General features: G+C 54.4%; 2 protein-coding genes across 3 annotated transcripts; both read right to left on the bottom strand.

The window, feature by feature from the left end:
• Positions 1-1,223: 1,223 nt before the first annotated feature.
• Positions 1,224-3,180, bottom strand: LOC133079609 (L-xylulose reductase). Of its 2 annotated transcripts, XM_061175181.1 has the most exons (8): positions 3,078-3,180; positions 2,897-2,994; positions 2,223-2,377; positions 2,083-2,125; positions 1,907-2,006; positions 1,752-1,816; positions 1,543-1,660; positions 1,224-1,423 (listed from the first exon to the last, which is right to left on the bottom strand). In XM_061175181.1, the coding sequence occupies exons 1-8, from the start codon at positions 3,127-3,129 to the stop codon at positions 1,320-1,322; spliced, it is 735 nt and encodes a 244-aa protein (XP_061031164.1). In that variant the 5' UTR covers positions 3,130-3,180; the 3' UTR covers positions 1,224-1,319. The 2 variants fall into 2 exon arrangements, with proteins under 2 accessions (XP_061031164.1, XP_061031163.1); XM_061175180.1 differs by having other exon boundaries at positions 1,752-2,006.
• Positions 3,181-5,645: 2,465 nt separating this feature from the next.
• LOC133079968 (carbonyl reductase [NADPH] 2-like) lies at positions 5,646-7,533 on the bottom strand. The gene is given in 9 exon segments (XM_061175736.1): positions 5,646-5,749; positions 5,846-5,963; positions 6,163-6,227; positions 6,337-6,436; positions 6,525-6,541; positions 6,544-6,563; positions 6,659-6,813; positions 6,918-7,015; positions 7,479-7,533. Coding segments are annotated over 9 exon segments (732 nt in total).
• Between the last annotated feature and the right edge of the window lie 7,708 nt (positions 7,534-15,241).

Genomic DNA, 15,241 nt, shown 5'->3' with positions numbered 1-15,241 from the left:
CTCAGTCTCCAAAGGAGGGACCCAGATCAAAGTGAGGGCAAGTGCATTTGGCCCCTTCTGGATGAAGAAAGCCCTTCTCATGCTGACTTCAGGCCTCTGGGAGGGCACAACCAGGGGAGCGAGGGGCAGGATGGTCTGCAAGTCAGGCCCCATGGGGCCCTGTGGAGCCCAGGGCAAGGCCAGGGGACACTCAGCTGAGTGTTCAGGAAGACAGGCCGTCAAGAGGAAGGACGTCCAGGCAGAGGGACCCCGCAGCCGTGGAGGTAGCACAAACGTGGTGTGGAGAGGACAGGAGGGGCTGCAGGTGGGCCAACAGCCTGGCATCGCTGGGCAGACAACGGCGGGAGGTGAGGGGTGGGCCTGGCCTGGAGCTAGGACTTCACCCCTGAGGCCACAAGGCACTACTCTGGCGTGATGAGAAGCCACACTGCTCCCCCGCAATGGTGTGCAGAGAGTGGACTGCTGAATTTCAGGAATTTTGCTAGTCAGTTTTTAAACAGCTATTGTTAATAATTATATAAACTTACATTAGTTGTAGTAAAAGAATGAAATTAACAAATACTCAAAACACATCACTTCCTAAATATTTTTGTACATATTACTATTATCTGTGCTATCGGGTGTAAGGCTTTTGTATCTGTGTGGTGGGGACACCACACAAAGGTGAGGGACACACATCTCTCCCCAGCTCCACCTCAAGGACAGTAAACAGGCGGGAGTATCTTACCATGGAAGTTGGCAAATTCTACAGCTGGAGCTTGTGCTCAGTACATGGTGAATAACTCACAAAGTTGAGGGAATGAAAATTGAAAACCGTCATCTGATTCAGCAAAGAAGTCGCTCAAGTCATCAACAAAGTAATGAAGTCCCAACACACAGCATCCTCAGTTCACTTTTGTTTTATGCATGGACTTCAGGAATGCCAGCCAACATTCATGTTAAAAACACCACTGCTTCCACACCAGAGACCTCTGGACAGGGCCAAAGGCCATCCTCGGTCAAATTCACCACCCTCATTAGGAGCTGGCCTTCTGGAAGGTCCTACCTCCCAGTCCTGCCAGGGACTTAGCCAGGCCTGAAAATCTCTCGCAGGAGGGACAGGCTGCCACTGGCCCAGGATGTGAGTTGAATGGTTGTCTCTACCTGGGACTCATCCCCACACCCAGCCCTGAGCGCTACATCTTCCAGCCACTTGACTGCAGCCTAGGAATGAGTGTGCAGGCTGGGCAGAAGAATCATGTTTATTGGAGGGATGGGGAAGGGGGGTGGGGGTAAAAGTGGGCTCAGCATGGAACACGGGTGTGTGTGGGTGGAGGGGCTCAGGTAGCCAGGAAGCCTCCATCCACCGGCACAGTGGAGCCTGTGGTCATGCTGCTGCGGTCACTCAGCAGGAAGAGGATGGTGTCTACCACGTTCTCCACCTCTGTGGGCGGGGTGGGGTTCAGGATGTGGTTGAAAGGAGCTGCCCTTCATCCTTCCCTCCCACCCCTCACCTGAGCAAGCCACTGATTCAACTCCCAGCTGGGCTCCCACCCGACTCACTGGCAAATCTGCCAAGCGGGATGCGATCCAGCATGGTCTTGGCCTTCTGGGGGTCGCTCCAGTTGGCCTGGCCCATGGGTGTCATCACCACTGTGGGGTTGAGTGCATTCACACGGATCTGCACTGGGACAGGCAGGGGGTCAGCTGGGTGGGCTGAGGCTCTCTGGGCACGTGGGCTGGGTGATGGGAGGCATCCCAGTAGGGCTCACCTGGTGTGGCCCAAGCTCCAGAGCCATCACCTTGGTCAGCATGTCCAAGGCACCCTTGGTGGAGCCTGTGAGGAGAGACAACCTGTGTGGAGCCTGAGCTGGCTGCTCAGGCTGGGGGGGGGTGGGGGGGCAGGGCACAGCCGGGGCTTGCTCACAGTAGACGCTGTGGTTAGTCAGTGCGCGCTGGGAGGCCTGGCTAGAGACATTCACGATGGACCCCGGGGCTCCCCGAGCTATTAAGCCTCGGGCCACGATCTGGAATTGCAGAGGAAGCATGAGGCAGAACTGGTGTCACCCCCCAGTTCCCACTCCTGCCCTGAAGGCAGCTCACCTGGGACACCTGGATGACAGCCCGAAGGTTCACGTCGAAAGACCTGGAAGCAGATGGATAGACCCTGGTCAGGGACTGGGACTGCTGCAGCAGGAGACAGCCCTTCCCCCTGGGAGTTCCTCCACCCCACCCTGGCTCACGTGTCACACGCCTCCTTGGTGACCTCCAGGAAGGGCTGCAGCAGCGCCACGGCGGCATTGTTCACCAGCAGGTCCACAGGGCCCACGCCGCCCAGCGCTCGCTCCGTGGCCTCCCAGTCACCCAGGTCCACACACACGGGCTCTACCCCAGGGCACTGTGTGTATTAGGTGGTAAGGGGGCACATCTACCAGAGGATTCATGCCCAAGAAAGGGTACAGCTGGGCCTCTGCCGTGCGAGGGAGAAGGGCTGGGTTTGCATGGCCTTTCAGTTCGACAGGGGGAGGGGTTAGGGGTTCCAGAGGAGCCAGTCACCTTCTTGGGGCTCAGAATCCCAGGCTGCTGCAGGGGGAGGGTAGTTAACTCGGCCTCTGGGCCACTGGGCAACTCGGGGCTTCGGGAACGGGAGTCTGGCCCCGCCTCCGGCCAGTCTACTTCCTCCCAACACCCGAACGCCTCTGGCCCCGGGCCTGCAAGGCAGCCATTTCTGCCTCCTCCTAAGCCCAGGGGGAGTCGTCGTTCTCCCGACCCGTCGGTCCCCAACAGAGGCCGTGCGCCTGGCGTGGGGGAGGGTGTGCAAGAGTCCTTGGCGAACCCTAGCGCCCGGCGCCCGCGTGTCCCGGCCCGCCCTCAGCCTCGCCCGCCGCCCGCTGGGCTGGGACAGGGCGACGCCTACCTCGCGGACCAGGCTGTCCAGGTCGGCCTGGGTCCGGCTCACAGCCACCACTTGTGCACCCGCCGCGTGCAGCGCCTGGACAGTGCTGCGCCCGATGCCTGCAAGGAACGCGGCTCAGTGCGGGCGCCCCTCCCCGGCCGCCCCCTCCCAGGCCCACCTTTGGCCGCCGCCCCGGGCCCACCTTTGCCCGCCCCAGTGACGAGCGCCCGACGCCCCGCGAGGCTCGACTCCATGAGATTCGGACCAACCCTCCGCACTGCTGAGGCCCAACTGCGTGCCTGGCTTCAGCTGCGCGCGACCGTCCGGGCGGGCGCGGGGCGGGGCGGGACGCGGCGGGCCAATCGCAGGGCGGTGTCCTGGGGAGGGAGGGAATATTCAAATAGCGGCTTCCCCACGGGGGCGATTGGCCGAAAGGAGTGGGCGCGGCCGGGGCGGGGCAGGCGGGGTCCCCGCTGGACTCTTGGGCGGGGTTTTTCAAACTGCCCTGTGGTGACCCTTAGACCCGGCGTGAAATAGGTTTAGCGGTCCCCGCTAGAATATTTCCCCTGCCAAGATGATTATTACAAAAAAACAGATGTGGTAATTAATACGTGAAATTAATACGTGGTAATTAATACGTAATTATACGTAGCTGTACGTGAAAGAGATCTCAGGGCTAACATTTTTTTCTTTTGTTTCTGAGAAGAAAAGTTTGGCAAAAAGGTTCACATGCTCCCCTTCCCCAGAACTGGGAGTAGCTCACGCAGGCTCACTTGTGCTTAGAGGGAAAGGGTTTGGACAACCCAATAAGCCTGAAGAAGAGGCCAAGACTAACAAAGGTGCGCTTTAGCCTCAAAGGGAGTTGAAACGCTGACTCACCCGACCAACCCACAGAAGGTTACCAAGACTTTAAAAACTTGGATAGGATGGGAAGGGATAGGCTTGGTGTCATGGGGTACCCAGTGGCCAGCAAGGGCAAGCATTGCTTCCTGCAGCTTTAGGGTCAGAGATATATGTGTGCTCATGTGTCCATGTGTGCATTGGCTCCTCCTGTAAAAGCTACTTTGTTCTGTGGGTCATGGTGGGAAACTCTAGAAACACTGCCCTTGAGGACCTTCTGTGGACAGGATTAAGGAAGTGGTGATTGCAGGGCCTCTGGGTCACTGTGGCTTTAGTCCCAGAGAGGTGGACAGTCTGGAGGAGAGGGTGGCTGGGGACAGCAGGAGGCACAGGTTTGAGAAGCCCCTGGAGGATAGCCAAGTGAGTCCTCCCTACCAGACCTGGCCCTGTGGTGCAGCCGACACCCTCTAGGCACTGGGCAAACCCTGCCTTCTGCTCCTAACCTTGGACCCTGCCCTCTGCCTGCCAGAAGCCAAGGGGAGGGGGGGAACAGCCCCCAGCCTGTCCTTCCTGAAAGGCACACCTGCTTAGGTCCCTTCACTGGCTTTACCTGGCCCCCAGAATGGTGTCCAAATCCTTTCACTTGCCCCGTGATCCTCGGTGGACCAGCTGGACTGAGCCAAGCCAGCTTTGGCACAAACCTTGCTCTGGGAGGCCCTGAGGCTGGCTAGAAGTGCCCTCAGCACTCCCCATCCCTGCAACGTGCCCTTCGCTCTCTCAGCCCAGTGGTACCATTGCCTGGAGGGCCCCACCCCAGCCCCTCATCCCTTGCCCCCTTGCCCAGAGTTGGACACTGCACCAGTCCAGCTGACTGACCACCTCAGGCCTCATCACACCCACACTCAGAAGGCATGGGTCATGTGGAACCTGACCCAGGAGGCAAGCACAGCTGAATCCCAGCAGGGCCTGCAAAACCCTCTAGCTGCCCCAGCTGCAGGGCTGTTGTGTCTGGAGTCAGGCCAGGGACAGTAGGTAGAGCAGCAGCTGTGGACCCTTCCCCAGCTGGGGCTGCCCTCTCATGGGTGGTCTTGTGGGGGAAGGTGTGCCCCAAGGCGGAGCTGGTTGCTCAGGGTTGGATAAGCTATAATGGTCCAGCACCCCACCCCTCATGCCGGGGGCTGAGCGCTCAGCCCCATCTTCCCTAGGGATAGCCTATGGTCCAGAGCATCTCCCCGCAGCTCCTCAGACCCTCTACCCTCTCCGGCCGGCGGTAGTGGGGGCGGGTTGGGGGGGGCATGCTGGGCTGAAGGGCGGAGCCAGAGCCTCAGGGGAGGAAAGGTGGCTGCAGGCTGCCTTCTGCCCTCGGCCCAGAGAAGGTTGGGTGCTGCGGTTAGGGCGTGGACACGAGGAATCTTCTTGCGAGGAATCTCGGCCCTTCAGCTCAAGGGCAGGGTCAGCGGTGGAATCCGGCGGGCTTCGGATCTGCCCTCTCTTTACTTCTTCGAAGGTTAACCGGCGACCCCCAGTCCCTGATCCTCCCCTCCCCAGCCTCGCGGCGTGCCCAGCCAGAACCCTGGCACGGCTAGCTGTAGGAAAATGGCCTCCATTTAATTAGGCAAATCCACTCCAGCACAGCTGAGGACACAGTGGGTGGCGACGGCAGGGCCGGGTCTCCTGGCACGTGGGTGTGGGGGCGGGATGGGCTGGTGGGGCGGAGCCTCGGTGTGTCGTGGAGGTGGGGCCAAGCCGCGGGGCGGGGGCAGCAGGCCGGGCAGTGGGAGATGCGGGGAGGGTCAGGGCGTGGGCGTGGATGGGGCAGGGGCGTGGTGGGCTGGTGGCTTTGGCGGTCTGGGGGCGGGGCGGTGGGGCGTGGAAGCGGGGCCGGGCGGGGCCGAGCACCATCCCTCTGGCCGCCCAGAGCACCGCGCTCTTAGGAGGCCAGGTACCCGGCATCCACAAAGATTCCCGAGCCGCTGGTGGGGGCGCTGCGGTCGCTGAGCAGGAAGAGGATGCTGTTGACCACGTCTTCCACTTCTGCGGCGGGCGGCGGGCGGGGTCAGCACGGCTCGGCCTGGCTGTCTGGGCCCGGCCGCCCCAGCCGCGCCCGCCACTCCACGAAGCCCAGCTGACCTGTAAACTGCCTCAGCGGGTGGCGCTCCTTCAGCTTCCGTGCGAACTCGGGGTGAGACAAGGCTTGCTGGCCCATGGCGGTCAGCACCACTGTGGGGTTTACCGAGTTCACCCGGATCTGGGGCCGAGGGGCCGGAGGGGCGGTCTCAGCCGGCGCACGAACCCAGCCCTCACAGACCCCACTGAGCTTGCTTACTTACCCCCTGGCGCCCCCTACCCCCGTTTTCATCCCCAGCCCCCACCTCACCCCCACCCTGCGCCTACCTCGTGCCTTCCCAGGCCGGGGCCCCTGGCACCCCCAGCTCCCCCATGCCTACCTTGTGCGGCCCCAGCTCCATGGCCATGGCTTTGGTCAGGATGGTCATTGCACCCTTGGTGGAGCCTGTGGGAAGAGGGCAGCACCGAGGACCCTTAAGGATTCAGCCCACTTTGCATGAGGCCCAGCTGCTCCAGCATGGAATGGGGGCTCAAGGTTGGGCAGAGGGACTCACTGTAGGCAGCTAGGTTGGGAAGGGTGACATGGGCCGCCATGCTGGAGACGTTCACGCTGGAGCCAGGCACTCCGTGGCTGATCATGCCCCGGGCCACAATCTGGAAGCCAAGAGAGGAGGCAGCCTGACCCCACCGCACCCCTGCTTGGGCCATGTCTGCACTGGGCCACATCCTCCCACTGGCTCACCTGAGACACCTGGAACAGCGCAGTTTCACACTGAAGGACCTGGGGGGAGAGGGGACAGTCAGACAGACCATGGCCACGCCCGTCCACTTCCTCAGCAGCCCTCTCCACAGTCCACCTCCTCTCCTACTCCTCACCTGTCGAAGGCCTCCTTGGTGGTCTGCAGGAAGGGCTGCAGCAGCGCCACGGCGGCATTGTTCACCAGCACGTCCACAGGGCCCACGCCGCCCAGTGCTCGCTCCATGGCCTCCCAGTCACCCAGGTCCACGCACACGGGCTCTACCCCGGGGCCCTGTGGGAAGGCATTGGCCAGTGACCAAAGGGGGCATCCTGGCAGGCTGGTGAGGCATCCCGGAGGGTCACAGGCCTGGGCCATGATGGGGCTGCACACCTCACCTCCTTGGAGAGGCTGACCAGGTCGGCATTGGTACGGCTCACAGCCACCACTCTGGCTCCTGAGGCGTGCAGGGCCTTCATGGTGTCCCACCCGATCCCTGCAGGGGTGCACAGGGCAGCCAGATGGCGCAATATGTCTGGGCCAAGGCTGTGGGTGGGGGCAGCAGATTTGCTGCTCAGGAAAGAGCGGTGAGACAGTGCTGGCCAGAGGGTGGTGGCCCGGGGGTCAGGGGTTTGGCCAGCCAGGATCCGGCCAAGGGAGGCCCAGAGGGCAGCCCCTTCCTGCTGGGCCGAGGGAAGAGGCCTTGGCTGGATCCCCCCATCTGCCCAGACTGATTCTGAGGGCCTCCCTCGCAGGAGGGCTCTTGCATTGACCAGGGAGAGGCTAGCATCCTGTCCCAATGGGGCCTGCTGGGTGGTAGGGAGCAGTCCAGGCCCAGATCAGCTGGCTCAGGCACAAAGGGACTTGCAGGCCCCAGCATGGGCCTGTGAGGCTCTGGGTCTGGCCACCTTGCTCTCTAACCTCGGCCCCTCACACACCCCCACCTGCCTCGCTCACACCCATCTTTCCCTGCCCCGTCACCAGGGCCCGAAGGCCACTGAAATTCAGCAGCATGGTGCCAACTCCCAGCCTCTGTACAACAGGAGGCGAGGGCGTGGGGGGTTTATAGGCCTAGGCTGGGGCAGGCTGGGTGGCCAGGCAGGTTTGTGTGTGATGGGGGGGTGGGGGCTGGCTGGAGGAGGGAAGACTGGGGGCACTAGGCGGAGCCAGGCATCAGTGCAGCTTCTGCTTCCTTGTTCGCAGAAACCTGTCTCCTTACAAGGGGCCACCGTCCTCACCCACAACCCAAAGGTGCCAGCCAGAAGCGCCATCCTGGGTTTTGGAAAAGAAACTAAAAATAAACCCTGGGGTGGGGAACATGCCCCTTCCTGGCTGGCTGGGGACAGATGGCCTGGAACTGGTCCCTGCAAGCCCTGGGCCTGATGCCCCTGGGTGATGGCCAAGGCCACACAGAGGTCCCTCTGGGGAGTGTTCTCCCAAACACCCACAGCTTAAAAAATCTCCCTACCTCCATCAACCCTCACCCAAATCAAAACCCAGCAGCACTTGCTTCACTCAACCAAGGCCATCACTACACTCCAGACACATTTTCAAATGCCAAAGATAATTTTTATTTTGAAATAAAAGTTTCACAGTTGCAAGGATAGTAAGAATTCTTTTCCCCTGAACCATTTGAGAGTAATTTGCAAAACTAACACTCCATCACCCCTAAATAGCTTAGTGTCCGTTTCCTTGGAATAAAGACATTGTCCTACACAACCACAAAAACACACAATACATGCAACACAACCACAACATAACACACACCATCACAACACAGCACAACTGTCAGTCAGAAGACGAACACCATGCGTCCCTACCACGTGATCCTTAGCTCCCATTCGACTTTCATAAGTTGTCGCAATGATGTTCTTTAAAAAAAAAAAAGAAAAAGCTATATCAAGGTTTAATTGATATATATGACTATGCATAGTTAATGTATACAGTTTGATGAGTTTAGACATATGCAAACACCTGTGAAACCATCACCATAGTCAAGGTCATGAGCATATCCATCACCCCCAAGTTTCCTCACACCCATTGGTTTTGTGTTTGTGGTGAGGGCACCTCTCACACAGAATCCCAATGCTCAGTACCAGCTGTGAACTATAGGTCTCTACAACCCGCTTGTCTGGCATAGCTGAGACTTCCACTCCAGTTCTTTATGGCCAAAGGGTCCAGTCCAGGGTCACATGTTGTCTTTGGAGGTCCTGTCTCTCTGTCTCCCTCACTCTGGAACACTCCTTAGTCTTTCCTTGACCTTTATGACCTTGATACTTTTGAAGAATATACATCAGTTATTTTGTAGAAAGTCCCTCAATTTGGCTTTCCCAGTGTTTCCTTGTAATTAGATGCAGGCTGTGCATCTCTGTCTTGGGCACCATGGAAGTGACACTGCGTCCTCACAGCATCCCATCAGCTGGCACCATTTTGATTGGTCCCATCACTGGTGATATTAACTTTGATCATGGGATGGAAGCGGCCATCACTAGGACACCACTTCAATCACTGCATCGCCCTTCCAGGTGCAAAAAGAACATGGCTGCAAATCCTGGGCGAAATGTCCCCTGTGTTCCACACCAACTTGGAACTGTGCAGGGAAAGGAGTCTGGGACCCTAGGTTCAGCCTTGCACAATTTACATTGACCAATACAAATCCACCCCAGTCCGTCTAACTTCACTTCCAAGTAAAGCCAATAGCAAAGTCGGCCTGACATAATTCAACCAACAACACACAACAAAATACATGCTACCCTCTCCCCAGAAGGTGATGTAAAGTCCCTTTATCCATCTCTGGGTGATGTTCATTCCTCTTCCAACTGAGTCACACCCCCCTTATGTATCCTGCAACTTATATGCTGACGTAGAAAGATAACCACTATTAACACATTATGATAGACGGTGAGTGAGAGGGAGAAGAGAAAAAAAATCGGTTAATATGTACACAAATATATTTGTGTAAAAATGAGGATGAAATTATTATAGTTCTCTTTTCTGCAACTGGTCACATGGTCACATGGCCATAACTACTGCTCATCTTCTTACACTGCCCATATTCTCTTGTCCTCCACTGCCAGGTGGAGTCAGATCTCTGAGGGTACACATTTTGATTCCTGCTTTGAATCTGCTACCATTGTGGCAAGTGTGACCAAGTTGTCTTTGGGGATTAAGTGTGTGGAATCAGGACTTCCCTGATGGTGCAGTGGTTAAGAATCCACCTGCCAGTGCAGGGGACACGGGTTCGATCCCTGGTCCGGGAAGATCCCACATGCCGTGGAGCAACTAAGCCCGTGTGCCACAACTACTGAGCCTGCGTGCCACAACTACTGAAGCCCGTGTGCCTAGAGCCCGTGCTCGGCAACAAAGAGAAGCCACCGCAATGAGAAGTCCGTGCACTGCAAGGAAGAGTAGCCCCCGCTCGCCACAACTAGAGAGAACCCGTGCAGCAACGAAGACCCAACACAGCCAAAAATAATAAATAAATTTATAAAAAAAGAATGATGACTTTCCCTTATAACTGTGTGCAGCACCCAGGAGCTGTAATAGCGAAGAGCCTTGTAATCTGACAAGGTAATGACTAAAGGGATGTTGCCTATTAGCTTAAATTACACATAATGGCCCATCACTGGGAACCCTGCCTCCCAGGTAAAGAGGGTGAAGCTAAAATACCTTTGTTTAGCTGACATGAAATATCCCAACCAGGGCCACCTGTGAATGGCTGAAGGAAGGAAGAAATTAACACATCCCTTCCAGAGTCTGGCAGAACCAGAACTTTCCCCCCTCCCCTTTTAGTATAAGAAGCCTGAATTCTAACTCGGGGAAGATGGTTCTTTGGGACACTAGTCCACCATCTTCTTGATCTGCTGGCTTTCTGAATAGTCACTGTTCCTTTGCCCCAACACCTCGTCTCTCAATTTATTGGCCTTTCGTGCAGTGAGCAGTTCGAGCTTGGACTCGGTAACAGAGCCGCCCTCTCAAGCTGAGGGGCCTTCCTTCCATATCTCCTCTATTTTTTATATTCCTCCTGTGTGGTCAGGACACTCAAGATGGCTGTCCTCTTGCTCTCTGTACATCCCCCGCAGGACCAGTGCCTGCTTCACTTACACCCTACTCACATGACTGACCTTCTTACATACTGCGCTAGGCCCCAGCTAGAGATCGTTCTTACCAAAGGGGTGGTGAGGGGCGTGCCCCTCTACTGGTTTCCCTGGTAACTAATTAGCCCACCTGATGTCAATTCCGCCTATAACTGGCAATCTCCCCGCCCTGTCCCGTCACCACCCCACACACACATACCGGCCTGGGAGCGAAGGCTGCTACCATGTCCTGCTTGCCGCCCCGCTGCACACGGTGCGGTGTCGTTCTAGGATGTTGTCTTGGACACGTAAGCTCCCCCACGCATTAAACCACTGATGCCTCTGTTGCTGACTCCGGGCTCTTTCTTTGATCTTGAAGCTGGGCAAGCACAGGCCTTGTAGGCCTGTGGGGTGCAGCCCAACACCTCTTTTATTTCATTTTTCTTCCCCTTACTACTCCTTCCAAAAACGATTTGTACTTATGGAGTTTGCTTTACATTCCATATGAGTTAGGAGTGCTTCTAGCTGCAAACAAGGTGATTAACACTGGCTGAAATGTTTCTCTCATGATAACAAATGCATGATGAAAACGTGGCACCAGCAACATCAGAGACCCAGGATCTTTCCCTCTGTCCACTTGGTGAGACGGAGCAGGACCCTGAGGGCCCTCCCGAGTACAAATCCTTTCCCTGTCCCCTGTTTCTTGTTTGTAGGAAATAGGTTTCATTCAGCTTCCTTGGCCTTCCCTGAGTTCCAAAGGGCAGATTCAAAGAGTTGCTAATCTGGGAAGGGAGGGAATGCAGAAAAAAGGGAGGAGCAGTCAAGAAACAATAGTGCAGCCTTGGGGCAGGGTCCTGGTTCCTCCTCAAGGAATATACGTAACAATATCTTTGAGCTCTTCTGCAGGAACTAAGGCCCCCACCGAGGTAGAGGATTGTAACCTCAGGCTGAGCCAAGATTCCTGGAACACTGCCCTGCTACGTCACCACCAACCAATCAGAAGAAAGTCACACCCTGCAGCCTTCACCCCAAATTTCACCTATTAAAATCTTCTCCTGGAAAACCATCGGGGAGTTCAGGTTTTTTTGAACATGAGCCACCCTTTCTTGTTCTCCTTGCTTGGCCCTGCAATCAACCTTTCTCTGCTCCAAACTCCGATGTTTTGGTATGTTTGGCCTCACTCATCGGGCACATGAATTTGCTTTCAGTAACATCGATGCCACAGCACTCTTTACCTGTTCCAGCTTCCCTGGCTGTTATGGTGGCCATGTGACTTCTTCAAGCCAGTGACATATGGGAAATTAACATCCCTACTGGGCTCAGATGGTGTGTATCTGGTTTGCCTTCATCCCGCTTTCTCCTCCATTTCACCTGGACGATCCAAGGATGCTGGGCCCCAAGGATATAAGCAGCCTGAGTTCCTGACTCACCACCCATGCATGTCACAGTGTGATGTGAACAAATACACTTCCAGGGCTTAGTGGTTTCTGCAGCACTGCCTGGCGCATCCTGACATACATTCTCCAGGTTGGCTTCTTTTTTTCTTTTAAGTATAAAAAATTAATTAGTAAACTAATTCTGGCATCATTTGTTGAAAAGACTTTCCCCCCTTGAATTGCTCTGGTGACTCTGTTGGGAACTCTATGATAGTAGAAGCGCGTATCTGTGGCTGGGCTCTGCTGTGTGTCCCACGGATCCATCTGTTGGTCCCAGTGCCAGCGGCACAGTCTCCATACTGTAGTTTTGTGAAATGAAAGTCATATTTTTATGGCAAGACAAGAGATATTCAAACAAAAAATCTTCTCTGCTCTTCGACCTCCCTTCTCCCCTCACTGTGCATCGTGTATCTGCATTAGGCATCAACCAAACCTCCCCCATCAGCAGGAATACCTGCTCAACTGTAAAGACCAACATTCTCCCAGCATCAACAAGACAACTCCTTAAGGGATAGCATTTCTTTTTTTTTTTTTTAATGTTTTTTAAAATTAATTTAATTTAATTTATTTATTTTTGGCTGTGTTGGGTCTTCGTTACCGCACGCGGGTTTTCTCTAGTTGTGGCGAGTGGGGGTTACTATTTGTTGCAATGTGCGGGCTTCTCATTGCAGTGGCTTCTCGTTGCGGAGCATGGGCTCTAGGCGCGTGGGCTTCAGTAGTTGTGGTTTATGAGCTCTAGAGTGCAGGCTCAGTAGTTGTGGCTCACAGGCTTAGTTGCTCTGTGGCATTTGGGATCTTCCTGGACCAGGGCTCGAACCCGTGTCCCCTGCATTGGCAGGCGGATTCTTAACCACTGTGCCACCAGGGAAGCCCAGGGATAGCATTTCTTCCTCATCTTGTATGGGGTCACGTGACCCACCAGGATGACACTTAGATCTGGATCATGTAAACTGTCTATAATACGTCATTTGATGTGCAGCCTTCTGTCTCAAAAAACTTACATAACTGTGCCTTGACTTCTAATGGATGGAACAGTTCTCAGAGCTTTCTGAGATGCTCTTCCTGGGTTATAATCCTCAAATTTGGCTCAAATAAAAATTTCCATTTCTTTCTTAGATCGACATTAATATTTTTTTTTTTTTAATATTTAAAAATATTTTTGGCTGCCTTGGGTCTTCGTTGCTGCACACGGGCTCTCTCTAGTTGTGGCGAGCGGGGACTACTCTTCGCCGTGACGTGCGGGCTTCTCCTTGCACTGCCTTCTCTTGCTGCGGAGCAGGGGCTCTAGGCGCGCAGGCTTCAGTAGTTGTGGCACAAGGGCTCAGTAGTTGTGGCTCTTGGGCTCTAGAGCGCAGGCTCAGTAGTTTCGGTACATGGGCTTGGCTGCTCCGCGGCACGTGGGATTTCCCTGGACCAGGGCTCGAACCCGTGTCCCCTGCACTGGCAGGCGGGTTCTTAACCAGTGCACCACTAGGGAAGTCCCTACAGATTAATTTTTTGGCACTTCATAGTAGGTCTTGAAGTCAGGCTGTGTAAGTCCTTCAACTTTGTTCTTTTTCAAGGTTGCTTTTTATATTCTATGTGTTTAGCATTTCCATGTAAAGTTTAGATTCAGCTGGTCAGTTTTTTTGGTAATGTGTTTGTCTGACTTTGGTACCAGAGTAATGCTGGCCTCATAAAACGAATTGGGAAATGTCCTCATCTATTTTCTGGAAGACTGTGTGTAAAATTGATGTTATTCCTTCCCTACATGTTTGATAGAATTCACCAATGAAACCGTCTGATCCTGGAGATTTCTTTATGGGAATGTTTTTGTTCAATTCAAATTATGTAATAAATATAGGGCTATTTCAATTTTTAATTTCATCTTGGCTACTTTTAAAATAACATCTTTATTGAGACATCACTCACACATCAAAAAATGTAGTTTTGAAGTGTATAATTCACTAGTTTTTTTTATTACATTCACAGAATTGTGTAACCATCACCATAATCTAATTCCAGAATGATGTTAATTCCCATTGGGTTTCTTGCTTTACTCTGCACTGCCCCCTACTGTTTCCATGTTCTCGGAGTCTCTGGGGCCAGGCCTCACCTAGTTAAGCCTCAGCTGGGGATGGGCACGTCTGGCAACTCAAATTTTTTTCACCGTTGTTTGCGTGTCTGAGAATGACCGGGAAAGTAGGTGTTGATTTTGCGGTTACAAATAAGTTTTATCATGTGTGTGAATTTGGAAACACAGAATTTGCAAATAACGAGGATTGACTTTTCATCCCCTCAAAGTAAGCCCATACCCATCAGTGGTTATGCCCCATACACCCCAACTCTCCCCAGCCCTGGGGAGCTGGTCCATTTTGCAGGTCACCATTCCTCTGTGCTTGCTCAGTGCCTGGCATGCAATGACATGGGATGGACTGATGCTGAGTAAATAGTTGTCCAAAAAAATGTTAGATGGAGGGCCAAGTACACACAATTTAATTTTGAACCTTAATTAACAAAATTTTAACTTTGATTATACATCTATTATATGTCTACTATATGACATATTTTGTTATTTGTAAAATAACAAAAAGTGGGAAGAGAAAAAAACATTTTTACCAATTTTTGCACTTTTCAGGGACAATCACATAAACATTTTGGTGTGTTTCCTTCCAGGCTTTTTTCTCTCTGAACAATAAATGGACCGCCCACTCAGGCAGATCATGCAGCCTCAGGGTGCTAGCCAGTCCCACCTCCCCTTAGAGGGTGCTGGGGGGATGGGGGTGACTATTTCTCTGGACCTGGTGAGGGAGGACTCTGTGCCTCCGAGGTGGTCGAGGCTGGCGATACAGACCTGAGGCGGCTCCAGCTGGGGGAGGGGCAATTTGGTCCAACTGATGCTGTCCTGGGTCAGTGCTGTGTGGATGCCCCAGTGGGCTGCGGTCTGGGAGGCTCAGTGTGTGTCTAGGTCTCGGGGGCTGTTACACATTCACATCTGGGAATGTGAGGGGAGGTGACTGCTGAGCATGGACAGTTCTCGGTGACCTGCCATAAGCCCCTCTCCAAGGGACCTCGGTCCAACCACTCAGCCCATGCTGACTCCAACCTGCTTACTGGGTATTGCTGGCCTGCCCTACACACACACACACACACACACCCCTGCCCACACATACACACACACATGTTCGTACCCACATGCATACGTTTACACAGCAACTCCCACATACACGC

This window comes from Eubalaena glacialis, chromosome 19, assembly GCF_028564815.1.
Source record: "Eubalaena glacialis isolate mEubGla1 chromosome 19, mEubGla1.1.hap2.+ XY, whole genome shotgun sequence".
Lineage (NCBI taxonomy): Eukaryota > Metazoa > Chordata > Mammalia > Artiodactyla > Balaenidae > Eubalaena > Eubalaena glacialis.
This window is presented reverse-complemented; position numbering and strand designations above follow the sequence as displayed.